Genomic DNA, 22,372 nt, shown 5'->3' with positions numbered 1-22,372 from the left:
CTTTTGAATAATAAAATGCATTGAATAAAAACAGAAATAGGCAATATCTATATACTGTACATGAAATATTTTGTTACTGCTTCCTATAAATACAAACAAACTGCAATTAGCTAAAATCTCCATATTTCTGATGAATTTCTCTTTTAAAATAAAATTCCGTTAGACATATTTTAGTTATTTATTCATTTGGATAATTTACATATTATTCATTTTTAAAATGAAATTAAAACCATAGTATTTCATGCTGGACTCGGAATTTTCCAGGGTAAATTCTTTTTTGTCTCCACCACAAATATATGTATATTCATGTACATACACACAGTGCTATTATAAACTTCCCTATATCTGAAAGAAATTGTTTAATAATTTGTGCACAAATTGTTGAACACCGTATGTCACTGTTGACAGCTGTCTGTACCGCATAAAAAACCTCACTGTTTGCCTCTATCCTAATTTCAAAATTGGTTTCTTCTGCCATTTTAAATCCTCAGTACTCTTCATTATTTTCTCCATTCCAAATATACACGCTATTTTTTAAATAAAAAATTGACACCAAAGTTTTGGAAGTGTTTCTGGGTGCTCTACATCATCTTCTGTCAATTTGTTGCCAGTGCAGTCTGTTTCCATGACGCCTCGTTTGAGATTTTTATCTCTTCTATCCTGTAGTATGATTGATGACGTTTGAGGTTAAGGTGAACATCGTGGCGAGATTCGATATATCTTAAACTTCGAGGGTACATCTCTAAAACGGTGTTCACAGGCCGGCACCTAGTTAGTACAGTGGACTGAACCGATTGGTTTTCTTTAGAAGGCTTCCGGATCAGCTAGTGTATAATCTTGCTCCTTCTACTGTGCCAGATATTGACCGGAGGGAGTCTGAGTGGTGTGTATGCGGGGTGGGCATTAGCGAGGACACGTTATGTCAAGGATCTCGATATATTCTGTATCGAGATCCTTGTCAAGGAATATGTCAAGGAACTGAGTATATTCTTACCACGTGCACGCCATATCGAAAAATTTAATTACTTCATACAGCATATCCCACCCACTTTTTCTCTCTGTTGAATACACCATGAATTGTCAAACTAATAGAGTAAGTTTATCTGCGAAAAGATCTAAACCTCCTAAACACTTCCTGGTTCATTTCAGAAATATCCGTGGTCTCAATTCTAATCTCAATGACGTCCATTTCCACTTGCAGTTTGCCAAACCCCATGTACTTTTTCTGACAGAATTCAGTTATCCGCTTATTCAACTACTGCTCATCTCAGTTGCCCAAATTATTCGCTGTATGATTCCTTTCGCCTCGGAGGTGGTATTTGTGCATATTTCTGTTCCGATATTCCCTGTCAGAGACTTGGTATTTTGGAATCTCCTCTTTTCGATCTTCTCTGGTTTATAATCTCTCTACATCATTGTGTCAAATTCAACTGTTTTCTCTACCGTTCTTCCAACTGCACTTTTCGGCGCCTCCGTAGCCAGGTGGGAAGGAGCAGTGCGTAGCACACGCTTCTTGATTAGACCGGGGTTCAAGCCCGTCACCACCAAATACGGAGGATGCGGAAAGGTCAGGGAATGACCACCGCATACCCCGGAGCAATATGGCCTTAGTTGCTAATGCTCCTAAAAAAAAAAAAAAAAAAACTGCACTTTTCACTTGTGCCTCTTTGACTTCCTCTCTTTGCAACTTGACTTTCTCCAGTCCAACTTTACTGACAGCGAGGTAATTTTCCTTGGTGATTTTAACGTTCACAACTCCAGCTGGTTTCCGTTTTCTAGTCACACCGACCCAGCTGGTCGAGATGCTGTGCCTTTTGTAATTACTAATGACCTTGCACAGATTGTTCATTTACCTACAAGAATACCCGACAATCCTGATCATACGGCCAACACGCTTGATCTTTTTCTCACAAACATCCCTTCTAAGTGCACGGTTAAAAATGAGAGGTCCTTTAGGCACCTTTGATCACAACTGATTGTCTCTTCTCCAATGGAGCCTTCATCTCATGGCTGTTCCCAACCTCGTATTGTTTGGTATTAGAAATATGCAAAATGGGTTGACCTGCAAGATTTCTTTTCCTTTGTCGGATTAATGTTTCAAACTATCTGATGTCAACGTTTGCTCAGATCGTGTCAGTGAAATTATTCTTGCAGGAATCTAATCCTTTATCCCACACCCCACTTTAAAATCTCGTCCTTTATCTAAACCTTCGTTTTCCAATAAATGTGCTAAGACTTTTTTTCAGACCAGTCTGAAAAAAATTCTACTCCTTGAGACTTGCACAATCTGTCCAGGGCCCAATTGATTGACAAAGCTCCCATCTCATACTCCCTTCTATCGTGTCTGGGCAGAATTGCAGACACTTTCAAATTCAACCCTAATTTACGGCTTTTTTTTTCAACAGTGACGTATACTTGTTAAGTAATTCTGCCGGACTCCAACTCTTATATCATTAGTGCTAACTTTTACAAAAATATCACCCTTTGTGCCCATAAAAGATGATATCCGCTCTACAACGTCATCAACCTTTGCCTCGCAGACATAACCTGGTCCTGTTCACATACCATGTAAAGAGGATAGATTTGACAGGACCAGAGTCACTAACAACTATTAGTTCCATTTTGACCAGCGCATTCTGCCTTGGGGGTTGCCGCTGTGTTGTGTGATGATCAAGTGCATGCTCTGGCTTTGATGTGGGCTGCTAAGAGCTTCATGGGCCCTCAATTTAGATCCTTCGATGCCATCCATCCTCTCCTTCAAGCTCTCATATAGGCCGATAACAATTCTGAGTTGTCGCCTATTGGATATCATAGATTTAAGGAAAAAATTCGATAGAATTTCAGATGAAAATCTGCTGTGCAAGTAGAAGCACTATGGCATAAACGACAAGCTGTTGTTATGCCTAAAGGGATGTGTGAGTGGCCATAGACAGAGAGGGGTAATCAACGGATGCTGCTCTGTTATTCATGAATGTATCTTTCTTAATGTCCCAGTTTGCAATTGGTACAAAGGTTTTGCAAGGTGTTGATAACAATAATGACAGTATGCTACAGCAACAGGTTATAGAAATTTGGACTGAGAACTGGCAAATGAAGTTTAACCTTGACAAATGCAAAACCCTGCAATGGGATAGCAGTATTTGCAGAGTAAATTACCAACTGTGCTTACTACACTCGGCGTATGAGAGAATAAAAGAGACCTGGGAGTAATTGTGCAGTCAGATATGTAGTTTCTGAGTGGTGCAGACAGATTGCCAGGGCAGGTCATGGGATGTTCTCAATGATATACAGCAATTTTGCGAACAGGGATTAGGAGGTGATTATCCCCTTGTATAAGGCAATGGTCAGGACATACATTGAGTACTGCGTTCAGGTCTGGAAACCTCATTTAAGAAGGATGTAATACAGCGAAGGGCAACAAAACTGGTGAGGGGAAAAAAGTGGTGCTGTTACGAAGAAAGGCATAAGTTCTGCAAACTGTAGCGTCTGGAGAGTAGGCACCTGTGAGCAGATCTGATTGAATTGCACAAGTTATGAGAAGCTCGGTGATGATGATGAGAAACTCGATGATGATGAGATTTTTTCCCCTTGCTTAATTTACTCGCCTGAGAGGACAGAAATCGAAATCGAGGAAAGCCAATTGCAGAATAGATGGGTGGATATTTTCCAATATCCAGCGGGTGGTTGTTTACTGGACTAAATTTCCATCAATCGTCGTTGAAGTTGGTAACTTAAATGAATCCAAGGAAGAAATGGATAAGCATTTGTAGCGAATGCATACTAAAATTGGAAGTATTTCTTTTTCTTTTTTTTTTTTTTTTTGCCTCATACTGCATAAGCTTAATTCCTTGCATCATATGCCTCTAGTAATGCTAAATTGGTTGTAGAAATAAATACATGGAAGAATTAAACAAATGATTAGAGGAGGTGGACAGGTGACATAAGAAGGTTATTTTCGACTGCTGTTTTATAAGCTTGCTTTCTGGCATCAGATTCAACTACTAATTCAAGTAGCACAATGAGACGGATGAGTGTATATTCTTTGAATGGCAGGAAGTTCACAGAGGTCCATAAAACTCTTATAGGGATTCGGGCTTAGTTATTAAATCATCTGCCTTCCGGAGTTCCAAATTTTCGTCTGCATGGTAGAGTAATCAAACTCTAGCAGGCAGATGACACAGGTTCATTAAATCTCTAAATGATTATGTGATAACTGAAAGGAAATTGAATTGGCATTTGTAGTAGGTAAACATAAATATTATTAAGGGAGGCAACAGTGACAGTCAGCAAACCTTTAGCCCTGTCTATGGGAGCATATTGGATCCAGAGAGTCCCTGTGGACTGAAAATATGAATGACTCCACGTTCAAAAGGAGGGAATCAAAAGGCGACATCAGTAATTACAGACTGTCAGCTTAACTTCTGTTTTAGAGAAAATGAAGAAGTCACTGTTGAAGAAAGAAGAAATGCAGGATTATTTAGACAGGAATGCTGGTTACAGCAAAGATTATGTTAAGGGGCTCTTCTTGTCTCACCAATAAACTTGGTCACCGTGAGGCAATAATCACACATTTGGATTTCAAGAAAGCTTTTGCAACTGTTGCCCCTAAAATATTACTGTTTAAATTAGAGCATTGTGTCATTAAGATCAAGATACTAGTAATGGATAAGAGATCTGAGGGGACAGAACAGAGAGGTGCAGGTTATTTTGCTATTTCTTGCTAAAAATTAATAAAACATAGTAACCGGATGATTGCAGTACAGAATCACTTTGATAATTGGACAGATTATATACAAAGGGTACTAGGAAAGTTTTGCAATATGACGCAACAATGACTCGCAGGAAGCTGCTTGTTGCTGCATGTTGAGACATGTTCATACGTGCATAGTAGCCGCCGCGCCAAGTCGATGGGCTCAGTTATTCATTAGTAGTGAGAGTGTAAAGTGCTTGCGATGGCATCGTGGTCACGAAATGAGATAAGGTCAGTTTTGCGGTATAATTTCGTGCGTGGTTTAACCATAGACCAGTGCTTAGAAGAAATGACTCTTGCACTAGATGATGATTGTCCACATCGTACAACGATATTCAGGTGGTATAGAGAATTCCAAAGGGGAAATTTCACTCTGGAGGATTCTGAGAGGCCGGGAAGGCCACGAACGTCAGTTACGGAGGAAAACGTTACTGCTGTGAGGAAAATGCTTGACGAAAACAGGCGAGTGACCTACCAACAGATAGAGGATACTTTGGGCCTAAATGCACCAGCAATTCGTTCGATTCTGCAAGATCATTTGCACGTGAAGAAACTTTGTTCTCTCTGGGTGCCGCATCAACTGACTAAAGAGCAGATGACACGTGTGACTTGGTGCCGGGAGATGTTAAAAAAGTTTGATAAGGGACAATCTCGGTATGTGAACAACATCGTGACAGGTGACGAGACTTGGCTGTACTATTACGATCTGCCGACCAAGGCTCAAAACAAAGTTTGGGTCTTTGATGATGACGACACACCCGTAATTGTCAGAAAATCCTGATCTGTAAAGAAGAAAATGATAGCTGTATTTTTCAAATCGAGTGGAATTGTGGAACGTGTCGTTTTGGACACGCAGAAGACAGTCACAGCTAAGTGGTATACTGAACAATGCCTGCCTAAAGTCATTGGATCTATGAAGAACCTGCGGCCAAAGTCAAGAATGGACACCTGGTACCTCCATCACGATAATGCTCCAGCTCACCGCGCCAAAGCCTGCACCGAATATTTAACCACGACAGGACTGAAACTTCTCGAGCACCCTCCCTACAGTCCAGACCTTGCTCCCTGCGACTTTGCACTGTTCCCGCATGTGAAAATGAAGCTAAAAGGGAGGCAGTTTTCCAGTGATGAGGATCTTCTACGGGCTTGGGACAACGAGTGTGCTTTACTCCCTAGTGAAACTTGGCAGAACTGGTTTAAAGATTGATTTCGAAGGATGGAGAGGTGTATTGAATGTAGAGGAAATTACTTTGAAAAAATTAAATAAACAAAGATGTATTGCAAAACTTTCCTAGTACCCTTTGTACTAATTACATTTTTTTCTATTGTTTATTAAAAAAATTATTTAAAAAATAACAAATTAGGAAAAATAGATAAAAAAAAATATGGAGACACATCCTTATTATAAATGTTTATCTGATTTCCAAATATATATATATATATATAGGGAAACTTCCCTTTAACGGACAGCTCTGGTGAACGAAAATTTGTCCGTTAGAGAGAAGTGTCCGCTAACAAGAAGTCTGAGGGAGAAAAAAAAAAAAAAGAAAGAAAGAAAAATTATTAAACGTTTAATGTAAAATTAAATTAAAATATATACAGATTTTAAACAATATTTTTGTACATAATATACAATTACATACACAACAGATAAAGAAAAATCATTAAACGTTTAAAAAACAACCCTGTTTCGTCACAGTTGTAAATATCCTTAGCTTCAAAATAACGACATAAATCTTCCAATTTGACGGTCCACCCTGTTACAACCCCAGTATCAACAGATCCATCTTCACCACTTACGGTTTTCCAAGAAATTTTATGCCGAATTTTGAACTTGTCTAGTCATCCCGCAGAAGCTTTGAACTCATTTACTCCCATAGATTTTGCAACCTCCAAAGACTTTTCCCTAATAATAGGCTCATTAATGGGAATTTTTTTAGCACGTGCGCGACAATCCCACTCATACGTAACATTGTCAATTTGAAGTCCAACATTTTTCGGAAATGATTTTTGAACCTGATCATTTCCGTGTTGCCAAAATTGTTTGAGCAGTTCATTTTTTTTCTTTAGGATGTCGCTTACCTGCGTCTTCCCGATTTTGAATTTTGCAGCGAGATTGCGAACACTATTTTTTGCCGATTATACACATTAATGAGTTCGACTTTATCTTTTAAAGTTAAATGTTTACGAGAATACATTGTGCACTTCACACGACACCGAACAAAACTGAAAACTGAAACTCAAAAGACGAAAGGCCGACCAAATCCCCCCTCCCCTTGCACATACCGAATTCGTCAGAAGTTTTACACGTGCCTTAAAATTATTGAAAAAGGGTTTAGAACCGCGACATAGACTTTGATAAAATTCTGAGAACCGGAAATAGAAAATAAACACACAATTGTGGCAATACGTGGAAGAAACGTCCCTAGAAAAAGGGCCGTGAGCTATCCCAGAATCCGTTATGGGAAGATCAAATTAAGTGCTAATCTAAACGAAACAGTGCAGATTGCCTGTCCGCGTCCGTTACAGAGAATGTCCGCTAGACAGAAGCTGAAAACACGTTAAAACCAATAGAGCAGAGTTGGAGAATTTGAAAATGTCCGTTTCAGAGAGGTATCCGTTAGGAGAAGTTTCACAGCATATAAGGTCAGCGTTTTTTTATTGTTTTGGCATGCAATGTTGACGGCCGGATCCCCTTCCTGACGCCAGCCCTCACCCTTTATCCGGGCTGGGGATATGCGATGGTCATTCCCTGACCTTCCACATCCTTTGCATTTGGGGGCTCACAGACTCGAACCCCGGTGTAATCAAGAAGCATGTGCTACGCATTACTGCTCCTGCCCACCTGAATACGGAGGCGCCTATAAAGTTTATAAGATTGACTTTGTTTATTTATTATCTTGGAATCTCTATTATTAAATGTCGATTTTGTGCTGGCCTCTTCTTTCATCTCTATTTTTATATACTTCAGAGAAAATTTTCATTCACTAGCAATACAATTAGAAACCTTTTCCAATTGGTTTCAGTCGATATTCAAACTTAAATTATGAGAATATAAGTTGACACATGCGTTAACAAAAGTTCCTTGCTTTCAGATAAATACTGCACGCTTTTCTTGGGCCGCATGGACAATCCGTGCTTAGGCAAGTCAGGAGAACGTTCAGATTTTTAGAAAACTGTTGTTCTTGGAGCACATTTAGCAAGAGTCACACTTCAGAAAACAAAAGAACCGCTTGGTGTGTCGGAAGCAATCAGATCAAAAGAATAAAATGAGTGGAGGACAAAAGCGGAAAGCAACCTAAAAGGAATAATTGTCACAAAAATTCGGTACTCTAAGAAAGAAACGGCAACAATTTTAAGCGAATTGTGTGCCAGAATAGAAAGTCCACTGCAGAAAAGTCTGAAGATTTCAAATTATTAAAATTGAAACAACGAAATCCATGAAACAGTAAAACAGTGAAATACATGCCACGAATATTACAGTCCTCAGTTTGGGATAAAGGTGGCGCTTCCATGATATTTAATATAGCTTTCAAATTTTTTGGCTTGTGAGTGTATATCTATTTGTTGAACATGGTAATTTTATAGCATATTTTCTTTCTTTTTTGTAGGAAGCATAAAACATTAAAAGATACAACCCAAGTGAACCCTGTTCGTGGAAAGGACAAGATTAGAGAAACCTGAATCACTAGTGAAGGAACACTTTTAAAGAAAGTATTAAAAACACAGGTAATATCTCTAATAATCTAAAAATTCCATATAGAGAGATTCGAAAGATTTATGTGCAAACATTTGTACAGCCAGCTGAACCAAACATAAATGAAAAATAACTGTACAATGCAAGTATCACCAATGAAGAATATAACGCAAAAGTTACAAAAGTTTATGAGCCAAACCATCATCTGGTTATAATGAAATCACTTCATAAAGAATGTGGGTGATCAAGGATTTTTTTTTACATATTTTCTTACTTAGAAGAAACCGTTATTAACTATTCAAAAGGTAGTCAACGTCAACCATGACTTAAGCTGAAAAAATATAGGTATACACATCATAAATCTCGAATATAACAGCAAAATGTTATTCATTATGTTACCTTCTATGTTAACATATAGAGGATTGCAATGAATTTATTCTAAACACAATTTTCAGTTCATATATCATAAAAAAGTAAGAGCATACAGTTTTTTTAGAAGTAAAAGTTTCGTCAAATGTGTTCTTAACCCTGCCAAAACTTTAACCACTGAGGGTATTTCCTGTCGGCTGATCTCACCCAAGGTATTCAAGTGAATTCTCATTGGTTAAATGGTTTATTAACCACACTTCACTTGGGGAAAAAATGGTACAACAAGTGTACCTAACATGAGACCTTCTTTATCCTTGCATTTCTATCATCATAGAAATAATCCTTTATTGCTCAGAACATCTGGCAATTCCCAAATTTACGACTACATTTGCTTGTGATGACAAGCTGAAACAAAGAACTCACGAAACACATTCACCCTTCATGATAAGGAGAGCTGTTTGGAAGAAGTTTTCACAGAGAATAATCTTGAAACAGACCCCAGGGTACATAATAGTAAAAAAAAAAAACTTTCAGTTGTTCAATCTGTGCTCAAAAATTCTCAATAATTGGAAGTCTGAAAACTCATCTCAAAGTTCACGTTTCTGAAAAACCTTCCTGCTGTTTAACGTGCGGTAAGAATGTCTTATGAAACGGATATTTCATGAAACATCTGAGTTCTTAGTGGAAAAAATCTTCTGTCATCTAGAGAGGGAAATGCTTAAAATTCTCATGCGAGGTGACTTTAAGGATAAACAATTCAGCTATCCAACCAGTCAGAAGTTCTCACAGAGAGGAGACCTCACAAGATACCTCAGAATTCATAGTGGAGAAAAAACTTTCAGCTGTCCAACATGTGAGAAGAAATTCTCACACAGAGGACAGCTTACAAAACACATAAGAATTCATACAGGAGAAAAACCTTTTAGCTATCCATCATGTGAAAAGAAGTTTCCAGAAAGAGGATCCCTCAAAAGTCACCTCAGAATTCACAGTGGAGAAAAACCATTCTGCTGTCAAACCTGTGAGATGAAGTTCACGCGGAGAGATCAACTTACAAGTCACCTAAGAATTCATACAGGAGAAAAATCTTTCAGCTGTCCAACATGTGAGAAGACGTTCTCACGGAGAGTTCACCTTACAAGACACCTAAGAATTCGTACAGGAGAAAAACCTTTCAGCTGTCCAGCATGTGAGAAGAAGTTCTCACAGAGAGGAGACCTTGCAACACACCTAAGAATTCATACAGGAGAAAAACCTTTCAGCTGTCCAACATGTGAGAAGAAGTTCTCACAGAGAGGACAACTTAAAACACACCTAAGAATTCATACAGGAGAAAAACCTTTCAGCTGTCCAACATGTGAGAAGAAGTTCTCACAGAGAGGACAACTTAAAACACACCTAAGAATTCATACAGGAGAAAAACATTTCAGCTGTCCAACATGTGAGAAGAAGTTTTCAAAAAGAGGATCCCTCACAAGTCACCTCAGAATTCACAGTGGAGAAAAACCATTCTGCTGTCAAACCTGTGAGATGAAGTTCACACGGAGAGATCAACTTACAAGTCACCTAAGAATTCATACAGGAGAAAAACCTTTCAGCTGTCCAACATGTGAGAAGAAGTTCTCATGGAGAGATCAACTTACAAGACACCTAATAATTCATACAGGAGAAAAACCTTTCAGCTGTCCAACATGTGAGAAGAAGTTTTCACAGAGAAGAGACCTTGCAACACACCTAAGAATTCATACAGGAGAAAAACCTTTCAGCTGTCCAACATGTGAGAAGAAGTTCTCACAGAGAGGAAAACTTACAACACACCTAAGAATTCATAGAGTAGAAAAACCTTTCAGCTGTCCAACATGTGAGAAGAAGTTCTCACTGAGAGGAGACCTTGCAACACACCTAAGAATTCATACAGGAGAAAAACCTTTCAGCTGTCCAACATGTGAGAAGAAGTTCTCACAGAGAGGAAAACTTACAACACACCTAAGAATTCATACAGGAGAAAAACCTTTCAGCTGTCCAACATGTGAGAAGAAGTTCTCACAGAGAGGAGACCTTGCAACACACCTGAAAATTCATACAGGAGAAAAACCTTTCAGCTGTCCAACATGTGAGAAGAAGTTCTCAGAGAGAGAACACCTTAAAAGACACCTAAGAATTCATACAGGAGAAAAACCTTTCAGCTGTCCAACATGTGAGAAGAAGTTCTCACGGAGAGATCAACTTGCAAGACACCTAAGATTTCATACTGGAGAAAAACCTTTCAGCTGTCCAACATGTGAGAAGAAGTTCTCACAGAGAGGACACCTTACAACACACCTAAGAATTCATACAGGAGAAAAACCTTTCAGCTGTCCAATATGTGAGAAGTTCTCACACAGGGACAACTTACAGGACACCTAAGAATTCATGCAGGAGAAAAACCTTTCAGCTGTCCAATTTTTCATGAATCACTTTTAAGGAAATGGGCCTCTCTTACGAAATCTTTGATTTCAATAGGGAGATATGATTCATTGCAGCAGCCAGTGGCCAGTGCTGAAAAATATATCTCAAACCATCTCAGTTTGAATGCAGCAGTGAAATCCTTCCCTCGATTTTCATCGCTAGGATGCTACAAGAAAAAAAAAAGATTCTTATAAAAACTGCACATCATTAGTGGCAAGAGAAACATTTTAGCCGTAGAAAACATTAAAAACACCGAATAAAAACGATCTGCTAGATTTTCAACAAGTTCAAAATGTATGATCAAAACAAATATGCATGTAACAGATGTGTGGTAACGAATTCCTTTTGAAAAATGAAAGGCATTGAATAAAAAGAGAAATGAGCTATATTTATATGCTGTACATGAATTTTTTATGTTACTGCTTCCTTTGAATACAGAAAACTCTAATGAGTTAAAATCTCCATATTTCTAATGAATTTCTCTTTAAAAATAACATTCCGTTACACATATTTTTGTATTTATTCATTTGGATAATTTACTTAATATTCTTTTTTAAATCCAAATTAAAATCATAGTATATCATGCTGGCCTCTGAATTTTCCTAAGTAAATTCTTCTCTGTCTCAACCACCAATATATGTATATTAACGTACATACATATAGTGCAATTATAAACTTCCCTATCGCTGAAAGAAATTGTTCAGTAAGTTGTGCACAGAACACCATATGTCCCTGTTGCCAGCTCTCTGTACCGCTTATAGAACTTTACTCTCCGCTTCTATCCTAATTTCCAAATGACTTTTTAATTCCTCTGCCATTTTAATTCCTCAGTATTCTTCATTACTTTTAATTCATTACTTTTAATTCTTCATTACATTTTAATTCCTCAGTATTCTTCATTATTTTCTCCCCTTCAAATTTACATGCAATTTTTTGAATAAAAAAAGTGATATCCAAGTTTTGGAAGTGATTTTTGGTGCTCTTCATCATCTGCCAATTGGTGCCAGCGTACTCTGTTTCCATGAAGCCTCTTTCGAGAATTTTATATATATTTGGATAAAAAATTAGAAATGGTTGCAAATGGCACCAACAGGTAATATAGCGTGTGTTTTGCAAATATAAGTTGTCAACTGCTGAGATCAAGAATCAAGAAAGTAATTTGCGTGTATGATACAAATAATACGGGTGTGTGGTAGACGAATATTGGCAATTTCTAACTAAAAATATTCTGAAATGTTGTGAACTGCTGAGCCAGTCCCGGCTGCGATATCGTGAAATGGCGAGGATAAGGTTTTGGAGGAACATTTAAGAATAAGTTCTGGCTACGCACTGTATTCAAGTGCAGTAGTACAAAATGGCATAATTAGTATATTTGATAATATTATACAAACAAGAAATGTGAATGAGGTTAATAAATCTAAAATTTTCTCTGTTTTAACATTGCCAACATTGTAAAAGTGCAGCAGGTTTTGCTGTGTTTGGTAAGTTAATGAGGAAAATAGGAAGTTACTGGTAGTCGCCATAGCATCAGTAATTGACGTGACTTGCACTTCACTTAAATTTATAATAGAGAAAATATCACTAGACACCAGTCTGAATTTAAACAATTTGTGGACAATTTCGAGTTGCTCTAGCGATTCTAAGAAAAAAAAAAAAAAAAAAACCTAAAGCTTTATATACACAATCGAAAACACACTACTTAAATAATTTTTATCCGTCTGTACTGCAGTTGCTGATATCCGAAATGCATTCAATGTTTTTTCCGAAGTTTGCACGTTTTTTCTGCAAAAAAGCAAACCTGCTTTACCTAAAAATATTATTACGGAATTGAAGCCAAACTCAATTGTAGCAAAGACTTTATGGGAACTCGTTGTGATTTACGGAATGTTTCATTGAACCAATTGTTTCAACTCTCGAAACCATTAAATTAGAACACAAGGATGGTTCATCAAAAAAGGCAAACACATTATTGTTATTATTATTATTAACATGAACTCTTTATTTCCAATTACGAAAATAGCATATGCATGTTTCCTTTCCGGATCGCAAATTTTACTGCAGGTAAACTGCTGTCTTTAACTACCAGACTCTTTGAATATTTTCAAACAAGAAAAGTTAAATTGTTAAATACTGCAATGGAAATCCGCGACATTATTAATGTATTTAGGGATATGAGAGAGGATTCAGACTACTTCAAACACGACAATAAAACGAAATCAAATAAGTTGCAGTAAAATGGATTAAAACAAAGTCAATTCCAGTTGTGGTAGATGAATCTCTGATCAACCGGTGCAATTCCACCACTTTGCTTATTGGAGGATTGAAGTGGTGGAACCCATGTTTAGTCTCCAGACCTGAGTTCTGGTCAACCCTTCCCAATCTCTTCCATCATACATTATGAATGATGGCTTTTGGTTTATGGTGAACATCGTGGCGAGAATAAATCTTCCTTACATTTCGAAGGTACAGCTCTAAACCAGTGTTCATGGCCCAGCCACTAGGGTACACTGGACTGAACCTATTGGTTTACTTTAGAAAAAGTCTGCATCATATAGTGTATAATCTTGCTACATCTACTGTGCCAGATAGTGACTGGAGGAAGTCCGAGTAGAGTGTATGTGGGGGGCATTGGCGCGGCCACGTTATGTCAAGGATCTGGATATATTCTTACCACGTGTACGCCATATCCAAAAATTTCAGTACTTCATACATCATGTCCCACCCACTTTTTCTCTCTATTGAATACACCATGAATTGTCAAACTGATAGAGTAAGTTTATCTGCAAATAGACCTAAACCTTCCAAACACTTCCTAGTTCATTTCACAAATATACGTGGTCTCAATTCTAATCTCAACGATGTCCATTTCCACTCGCAGTCTGCCAAACCCTATGTAATTTTTCTGACAGAATTCAGTTATCGGTATATTCAACTACTGTTCATCTCAGTTCCCCAAATTATTCGATGTATGGTTCCTTTCGCCTCAAAGCTGGTAATGTTGCATATATCCATCCGATATTCCCTGTCAGAGACTTGGTAATTTGGAAAATCCTCTTTTCGATCTTCTCTGGTTTAAAATCTCTCTACTTCATTGTGTCAAATTCATCTGTTCTCTCTGCCGTTCTCCCAGCTGCACTAATCACTTGGAGCTCTTTGCTTCCTCTCTTTGCAAATTGACTTACTCCAGTCCAACTTTCCTAACAGTGAGGTAATTTTCCTTGATGATTTTAATGTTCACAACTACAGCTGGTTTCCGTTTTCTAGTCACACTGAACCAGCTGGTCGAGATGCTGAGACTTTTGCAGTCACTAATGTCCTTGCACAGATTGTACATTTACCAACAAGGATGCCAGACAATCCTAACCATACAGCCAACACGCTTGATCTTTTTCATACAAACATCCCTTCTAAGTACAAGGTCGAAGCGAGAGATCCCTTACGCAGCTCAGATCAAAAATGATTGTCTCTTCTCCAATGGAGCCTTTATCTCATGGATATTCCCAACAGTAGATTAGGAGGTGATTTAAACACATTTGCATAAAGTTGGAGGGCTTTAAACACAATTGCATAATGTCTGGAGGGATTTAAACACATTTGCATACTGTGCCACGAGCGCTGGTGTGAAAATTATATTTAGGTCTTATTTCGTACCCTAGATGGCGCCACATGCTTACCGAATTCGTTTTAGTTCGTATTTTAGTCCCTAGGTGGCGCCACGTGTATTTCTCTATTTTAATTTTTTTTTCTCTCACATTCAGCATTACAGGTGGCAAAACCCCATGTCTTCTCATAGTTCATTGTGTGTTATTGTATATTTTCTTTGGTACATTTTTTTTTAATTAGAGCCTTTTTATTGTTATTGTATATCTTCTCATATTTTTTATTATTGTTTTTGTGTAATTATTATCGTCTCATATTTTTTAACCTTTTATTATTGTCTTAACTTATGTGCCGAAAAAAACTGAAACATCAAAGAAAATTTCTGCTTTTTAATGAACATTTTTTAAAAAGATACATCTATGAACAAACAGTAACATTTTCAGATTTGTGGAAGCACTCCATCCTCCCATCCTCATGCTGCTGTTCCGAGATAATAATAATCACTATCAGGATGATGACAAATATAAGTAGTGCGATGTCTTCGACACTGTCCATTCCTACCTGTGGAGATAGAGAAATGTTAGCAGACTAATATAAAGTAATAGGTAGTTTCAGTTCTATTGATGCTCTTCAAAAACATACTAAATTACCAAGACATGTTGTGCGCGAATTCCTAGCTAGTCAACCTACTTATGTGAGACATCGACAGCAAAGAATTAATTTTCGGAGGAACCAAATTATAGTTCCCGGACTTAATCACACTTTTCAATGTGACCTGTGTGACCTGTCGGCTCTCGCCGACTCAAACGATGGATATCGTTACCTTCTGGTTTGTGTGGATTGCTTCTCGCGATATTCTTGGGTCAGAAAACTGAAAAGCAAAAAAGCCAACGAGGTGGTGCAGGCATTCAAATCAATTTTCGAAGAAGAAACACCATTTTGTGTTAACACCGACCAAGGAAAAGAATTCACTAATGCTCCTCTTCGTCAGTTATTCCATTCCCTTGGTATCAATTTCTATACAACAAGATCAGAAAAGAAGGCAGCTATTGCCAAACGGTTCATACGGACACTGAAAGAAAAAATTTATAAGTGGATTTCTTATTCCAAAAGTCAGAAATATATTCACGTACTCGACGATATTGTGGCTACGTATAATCGTACTACCCATCGTTCTATAGGTATGGCCCCTGTAAAAGTCACTCTTGCTAACGAAGAAGAAGTGTATAATAGACTCTACCACAGCCATACCAAAACCCTGAAACCGAAATTTAAAATCGGAGATAGAGTTGTTTTGAGCAGCGGGTCTCACCCTTTTCGCAAAGGTTACTGGGGGAATTGGACGAGAGAAGTGTTTACTATTACATGTGTTTTGAAGCGTAACCCTGTTGTGTACAGTGTGACAGGCCGTGATGGTGAGCAGATAGAAGGAACATTTTACAAAACACAGTTACAGAATGTTAACTTTGACGATATTCTTCCCCCTGACGTCTACCCCATCGAAAAGGTACTTAAACAAAAGACAGTTAGAGGACAACGTCAGTTATTATTCAAATGGTTAGGCTACCCACAAAGCTTCAACAGTTGGGTCAGCTCACAAGATGTTTTTCCTTACACTACCCAGTAATGCTAGTATGGATCTGCATCCCAGAAATTCTCAGTCACAATTCACAGTGGAACTGCCTAATGTTGTTTCTCTCTCGGGCAAATGGGAAGTAGCACTAGCCGAAGTACATTTCCCTCTTTCATGGGATAATATCTCCGATGGATGGAACATATTCTCACTGTACCCCAAAAAGAAAAAAGAAGTCAGAACGATGACAGTATTAAAAGAAAAGTATACCACTTCCTCAAAACTTATCGATGATGTTAATTCTGTCGACAGTGACATTCAACTGAAAGTGAAAACAGACGGAGCGAAAGAACAGTTCACGTTAAGGGTGAAGAACGAGGGTATGGTGAAAATCTCTAAAGTTTTTACACGGGTTATAGGTCTCGATAAGACATTTAGCAAGGATCAAGGAGGGTTCCATATTTTCAGAAATTATCACGTCGGCGAGTGGGTTTCCAAGAAGGGAATCACAATGCCTAAAGAAACATCCAATAGAACGATCACATATCGGGGTGTGAAAGCAGAAGCTGTTCAGGTCTGTAAACTACCACGAGGGAGCTACAAAAGTATATCACAGGTGCTTAATGCCATGATGAAGCTGTCACCCCAACTCGACGCAAAAGTGAACTCCATAGGTATAGTGTCTATCGAAATCGATCCTTCAGTTTACCTTCGCTTCCCAAAAACAGGACTCGGTCAGATGTTAGGTTTAAACTAGGCAGAGTCTTAGAAGGTAGAGTTTACACTAAGTACCAGGCAGATATATATAGAGGTGTCAGTTCCTATTTCGTCTATTGTAATCTAATTGAGGATCAGATTGTAGGCGATACGAAAGCACCACTGTTACGTGTCGTATAGTTTTCCAATAACGGAGAGTTCTCGCATTTAGATTATTATCCCCTCCAGTTAAGCACGTTCCATACCATTACCATCCAAGTGCGTACAGATAGTGCTGAATTCGTGCCGTTCAGTGACGGAAAGGCTACAATTAAACTCCATTTCCGTGAACGATGAATGCGTACATCCATTACTAAACAATGCAAGCAGGGGGGAACCCCTACTTCGCTGGGCCCTCTAACCAGAGAGGTTACGGCTTAGGAAGCATCTTCCGCACAGCATTCCGTTTTCTCATACCGATACTGAAACCTGCAGCAGCTTTCATCGGTCGACAAGTACTGTCGGCAGGACGTAATATTGTTGATGATGTCGTATCAGGCATTCCACCTAAACGTTCGTTTTTAAATTGTGTATCAGAAGTCGGGCAAGCCATTAAAGACAAGGTGCGTAATCAGAGCGGTGGTAAATGTAGACGCCGCGATATTTTCGATGGAAGTTATGATGTCTCAGTTGGATCTTTTCAGTAAACCTGCCACTAATATGTGTGTCGAACGGTCGTTGTATATTACTTTCCTTCCTCTGGCATCTGTAGATAGTGTAGGCCCGATCGAATTCTATATTCCGGGGACTTCAGAAGAATATCTAGACCTCGGGAAAAGTTATTTGCGGTTGAAGGTGCGAATCACGAGAAGCGATGGAAAAGATCTGGAAGAAAATGATAAAGTAGGAGTCGTTAACAATTTCTTTCACTCTCTATTCAGTCAAGTCGATCTTTTTGTACAAGACAAACTGATTAACCCATCGTCGAATACGTACCCTTATCGTGCATACCTGGAAATGCTTCTTAACTATGGACGGGAAGCCAAGAATTCGCAACTGACAACAGAGATGTACATCAAAGATCAGTACCCCGATATTAAACAGATGTTCGAGAAGGACGACAGTGGTATGTACCAACGATTGAAATCCTTCTCAAAATCGAAAACTGCAGAGATGTTAGGAAGACTTCGACTCGATCAGTGTCACCAGATTAAATACATAGTGAATAACGTCTCCCTCCGTTTACGACTTGTAAGAAGTACCCCGAATTTTGTTTGCTTTCCAACGATTCGTCAACCGCCAAGTTGAACATTATGGAAGCAACGTTATTCGTACGTAAAGTGAAATTGAATCCCCAGATCCAACTCGCACACATCAGTGTTTTAGAGAAGAACCCGCTCGTGTACCCGATTAATCGCGTGAACGTGACATACTTTTCTATTCCCAAAGGAATGGTAGATTCCACACGTGATAATATATTCCTAGGACAAATTCCATCGCGCGTGATTGTGGGTTTGGTGTCGAGCGAAGGTTTCAATGGATCGTACACTCGTAACCCTTTTAACTTCTCTCACTTCAACCTGTGTTACAAGTGACGGCATATGGTATTCATTACCGTCAATACCTCTGACTCCTGACTTCAAGACAGGACAGTATACGAGATCGTATCTGTCGCTCTTCTCTTCATTAAATAAATGGACGGAAGACACCGGAAACGATTTGTCATATTCCGAGTATTCAGTCGGTAATGTATTGTATGGTTTTGACCTATCACCGGACGAAAACGCCATCGGTGAACACGTTAGTGCACTGAGACGGGGGAGCGTACGTCTCGAACTTAAATTTTCCTCACCATTGCCTGAAAACGTCACGTGTGTCTTGTACAGTGAATATGAGAACGTGGTTTCGCTGGCAACAGACAGATCCGTTCTTCTTGATTATGAACACACTAAAGAAATAGCACGTTTGTTGGAAAGTGTTGTTAAAGATTACCCCATAAGTGTTAAGTTTGATACAAAAATAAATTAAAATAATTTTGAATATACAAAACGCTTGACTTTCAGAACTTTCTCCAGACGTGGAAACAAGAAGAAATGACACAACGTGATTTCTCGTGACTTCGATCAACTCCGATGAATGAGAGGGATGCGACAAAACTGCAGTGCCTATGGCAGTGATCACTGCCTGCACAATATTAACTGTATGGTGTCCCGCATTGTCTTGATGGGAAAATCACTGCACATCGGAAATTTCGGTCACACCGGAATATGGATGTCCTACCAAAACACTCATTACCATACGCTTCATTCATCTTTTTTAACTGTTTCCAATGCATTTAAACACCGTCTGACACGATATGGAATCACGTATCAAGTTCAATTTGTATATCCCACATGATACTTGCTTCAAAATAATCGTCAGTGTCACACAACTAAAATAACTCTTCACAAAACAGTAGCTCGACAAGTATTGACATCCGCACACAGAGTGTGTGTTTAGTAGCGATCATGGGGAACACCTCCAGTGACAATTATGGAAAGCGGACACGGAAACAAAATCCTGCAACAGTCCACGAATTAAATTATCACCCGTCGTACAATCCAACACTGTGCCCGGAAAACTGCACTACCTGTATTTAGAAAATCCCCTGTCCAGAGACCATGTATAGATAAATTAACCGCACTTCACCTTAGAGGGAAAATGCTACTCTTCGATTAAATTTCAAAGTTTTCCAGCCCTCCCATTGAACAGTTGTTCTTTAAACCTGAATAGGCAGCATTCTACAGAGTGTCTCAAAAATATTGATACAAACGTTTAGGGGAGGTAGGTAACATCTAAAGGAATGTGAATCGCATAGGAACACATTACCGGAAACGTCACCGTAAGTCGGTAGACGGCGCTATTCATCAGACAGCGAGAGGGAAAATTTCTGGGTTAGTCATTCAAGCAGTAGTCGCCGCACGAAGGGCATGCATCGATATACGAACTGTGAACTTGCAGACATGCATCTAAGGTATGGATTAGCAGAGGGCCTACATGGTGGGCGCCCCGATGCAGCACAACATCGCTTTGCAATAAATGTGAGCAGGTATGGTCGGTGACTGCTTAGTCAGCCCATACCTGTTACCATCCTGCATGAACTCCGCTAAATATCGGATCTTTCTTGAACAAGTTCTACCAGAGTTACTTGACGATGTTCCAGCAAATGTGAGATGCGACATTTTGTTTCAACATGACAGGGCGCTTGCCCATTATGGATGGTGTGTTCGTGACCATTTGAACAGGCGTTTTGGGCGTCGATAGATTGGCCATGGTGGACCCGTTGCCTGGCCCCCACGCTCACCTGATTTATGGAGCCTTGATTTCTTTCTGCGGGAGCCCTCAAATCAATCGTGTGTGAATCGCCTGTGGAGACGGAAATGGATCTCGTGGCGAGACTCTTCTGCGCTGCTGTTACTGTCAAAGAAACTCCAGGTGTGTTCGACTGTGTCCGCCAATCCATGCTGCTTCGGTGTCACGCATGCATCGCATCTCATGGTGGAACCTTCGAGCATCTGTTGTAACATCATGAAATGCATCCATCTCGTTCTCCATTGTTAATATTATTTCAATATAAATGTTTTCCACTAATTACTGTCTTGTGTCATTTCTGCTTCTTGTGCCTCTGCTACTACTTTCCCGTGACGTTTCCGGTTATGTGTTCCTATGCGATTCACATTCCTTTAGATGTTACCTACCTCCCCTAAACGTTTGTACCAATATTTTTGAGACACCTTGTATATTAGCAATTCGACTGAGAATAGGCCCTCTAATATAATAATAAAGAATTTGCTACAAACCTGGTACATTAACTTTGAAAATATACTTCAAGAGACCGATGTACGTGGACTGAAATTTTCCTTCACATTGATACCTGTTTTCAGCAATGGGGAAAGAAATCTCTGGCACGTGAAAATATTAAACAACTAGATAAACTGCATGCTCTAATTAATTCTCAGTGCTGCCTAATATAGTCGACCACCCTGGTTGGTGGAGAATATGTAACAAGACTTTTCCATTTGTGAAATGTTACTTATTCGAGGTACTGCAATAAGTGGTATCTCGTTGTGAAGATAGTCAAATTATGAGATATATACAATAAATGATCTTAAGAAGAGCATCCTTCCAAGGCGAGGGAAAATTTCTTCAAGCAGGAATTTGTTGAAAATAAGAAGAAGATGCTCAGGAAATATTTTGAAGAAACGTTTAATAACTTCCACTTCAAAGAGGTCCATACCAGTACACCTGCTATTACGAATTTTGTTTACAGCTGAATTAAGATCTTTCATTGAAAATGGTTCCTCTTGAATATCGCTAACACAACCACAAACTAACCGATCAGTACTGTCAAAATGCTCCACTTCATCCATATACTGATGAGATCCACTGACAAGGTGACCAAGTATGACATTTACACTGCCGACCCAATCTACGCTTTCAGAGTCTCCACAACGCATAGAACTTATCACATTCCCAGATGACCTTAATTTGTGCAAACAACTTATAAGCAATACCTCGATCCTCATTACCGAGCTGCTTGCACTACTTTTTTCAATGCATCAAATTCCATTTAGCTATCATATCAAACAGGTATATTTTCATTTGATCAATTCATACTCAGTTGTAAACCTAACAGTAGATTCTTTATTATCCAACAATTTCTGACGTTGGAACTTCTTATGAGCCCTGTCGACCTCTCTCCGGGGATCAGAAGACCACCATTGCACCAGAGCACGTTTACTTTGCTTTATTTACTTTGCTTTATTTTCATTGACTCCCTCGAGGCATCAAATAACTTCTGTTGTAATAATTGAAACTAATCAAATGCATTAATGATATCCAAATCAGCTAACGACATTTCACCAAATTTGTCCTAACAAATCTTTCAAACAAATGCTTATTTCAGTCAAAAAAAAAAAAAAAAATTAAATTATTATTTTAGGGTTACCCGTAATTAAATACATTAACCCGTATTTGTGTCTGTAAATTGCGTATGTTCTATGGTCGATTTGCATGTTTTGCTGGACGAAAAAACCCCAATTACTGGGGAGAAAAACCTTGCTATCTACGCCTCAGACCGACTAACTCAGCCACGGAGGGAAAAAAAGCCCATTAAAGTTCCTCGCCTCATCGACAGGATTCGAACTCAGGCCTTTCACACCCTGGGTGGGGAGGAGGGTGACGAAACCACTGTGCTACC

General features: G+C 38.8%; 1 protein-coding gene across 1 annotated transcript in view; it reads left to right on the top strand.

Moving 5' to 3' along the window:
- The window catches only part of LOC150079715 (uncharacterized), a 42,800-nt gene that overhangs the window by 49 nt on the left and 20,379 nt on the right, over positions 1-22,372 (top strand). Inside the window, exons 2-4 of the mRNA XM_090383182.1 lie at positions 9,659-11,218; positions 15,978-16,371; positions 17,731-18,384. Of these exons, the coding sequence (XP_090239308.1) occupies positions 9,659-11,218; positions 15,978-16,371; positions 17,731-18,384 (2,608 nt within the window). The remainder of the gene's footprint in view (positions 1-9,658; positions 11,219-15,977; positions 16,372-17,730; positions 18,385-22,372) is intronic.

This window comes from Mastigoproctus giganteus, chromosome 10 (genome assembly GCF_048544385.1).
Source record: "Mastigoproctus giganteus isolate SK-2022 chromosome 10, ASM4854438v1, whole genome shotgun sequence".
In the NCBI taxonomy this organism is placed as follows: Eukaryota; Metazoa; Arthropoda; class Arachnida; order Uropygi; family Thelyphonidae; genus Mastigoproctus; species Mastigoproctus giganteus.
Note: the sequence above shows the minus strand (reverse complement) of the source record. Positions and strands in the feature narration are given on the sequence as shown.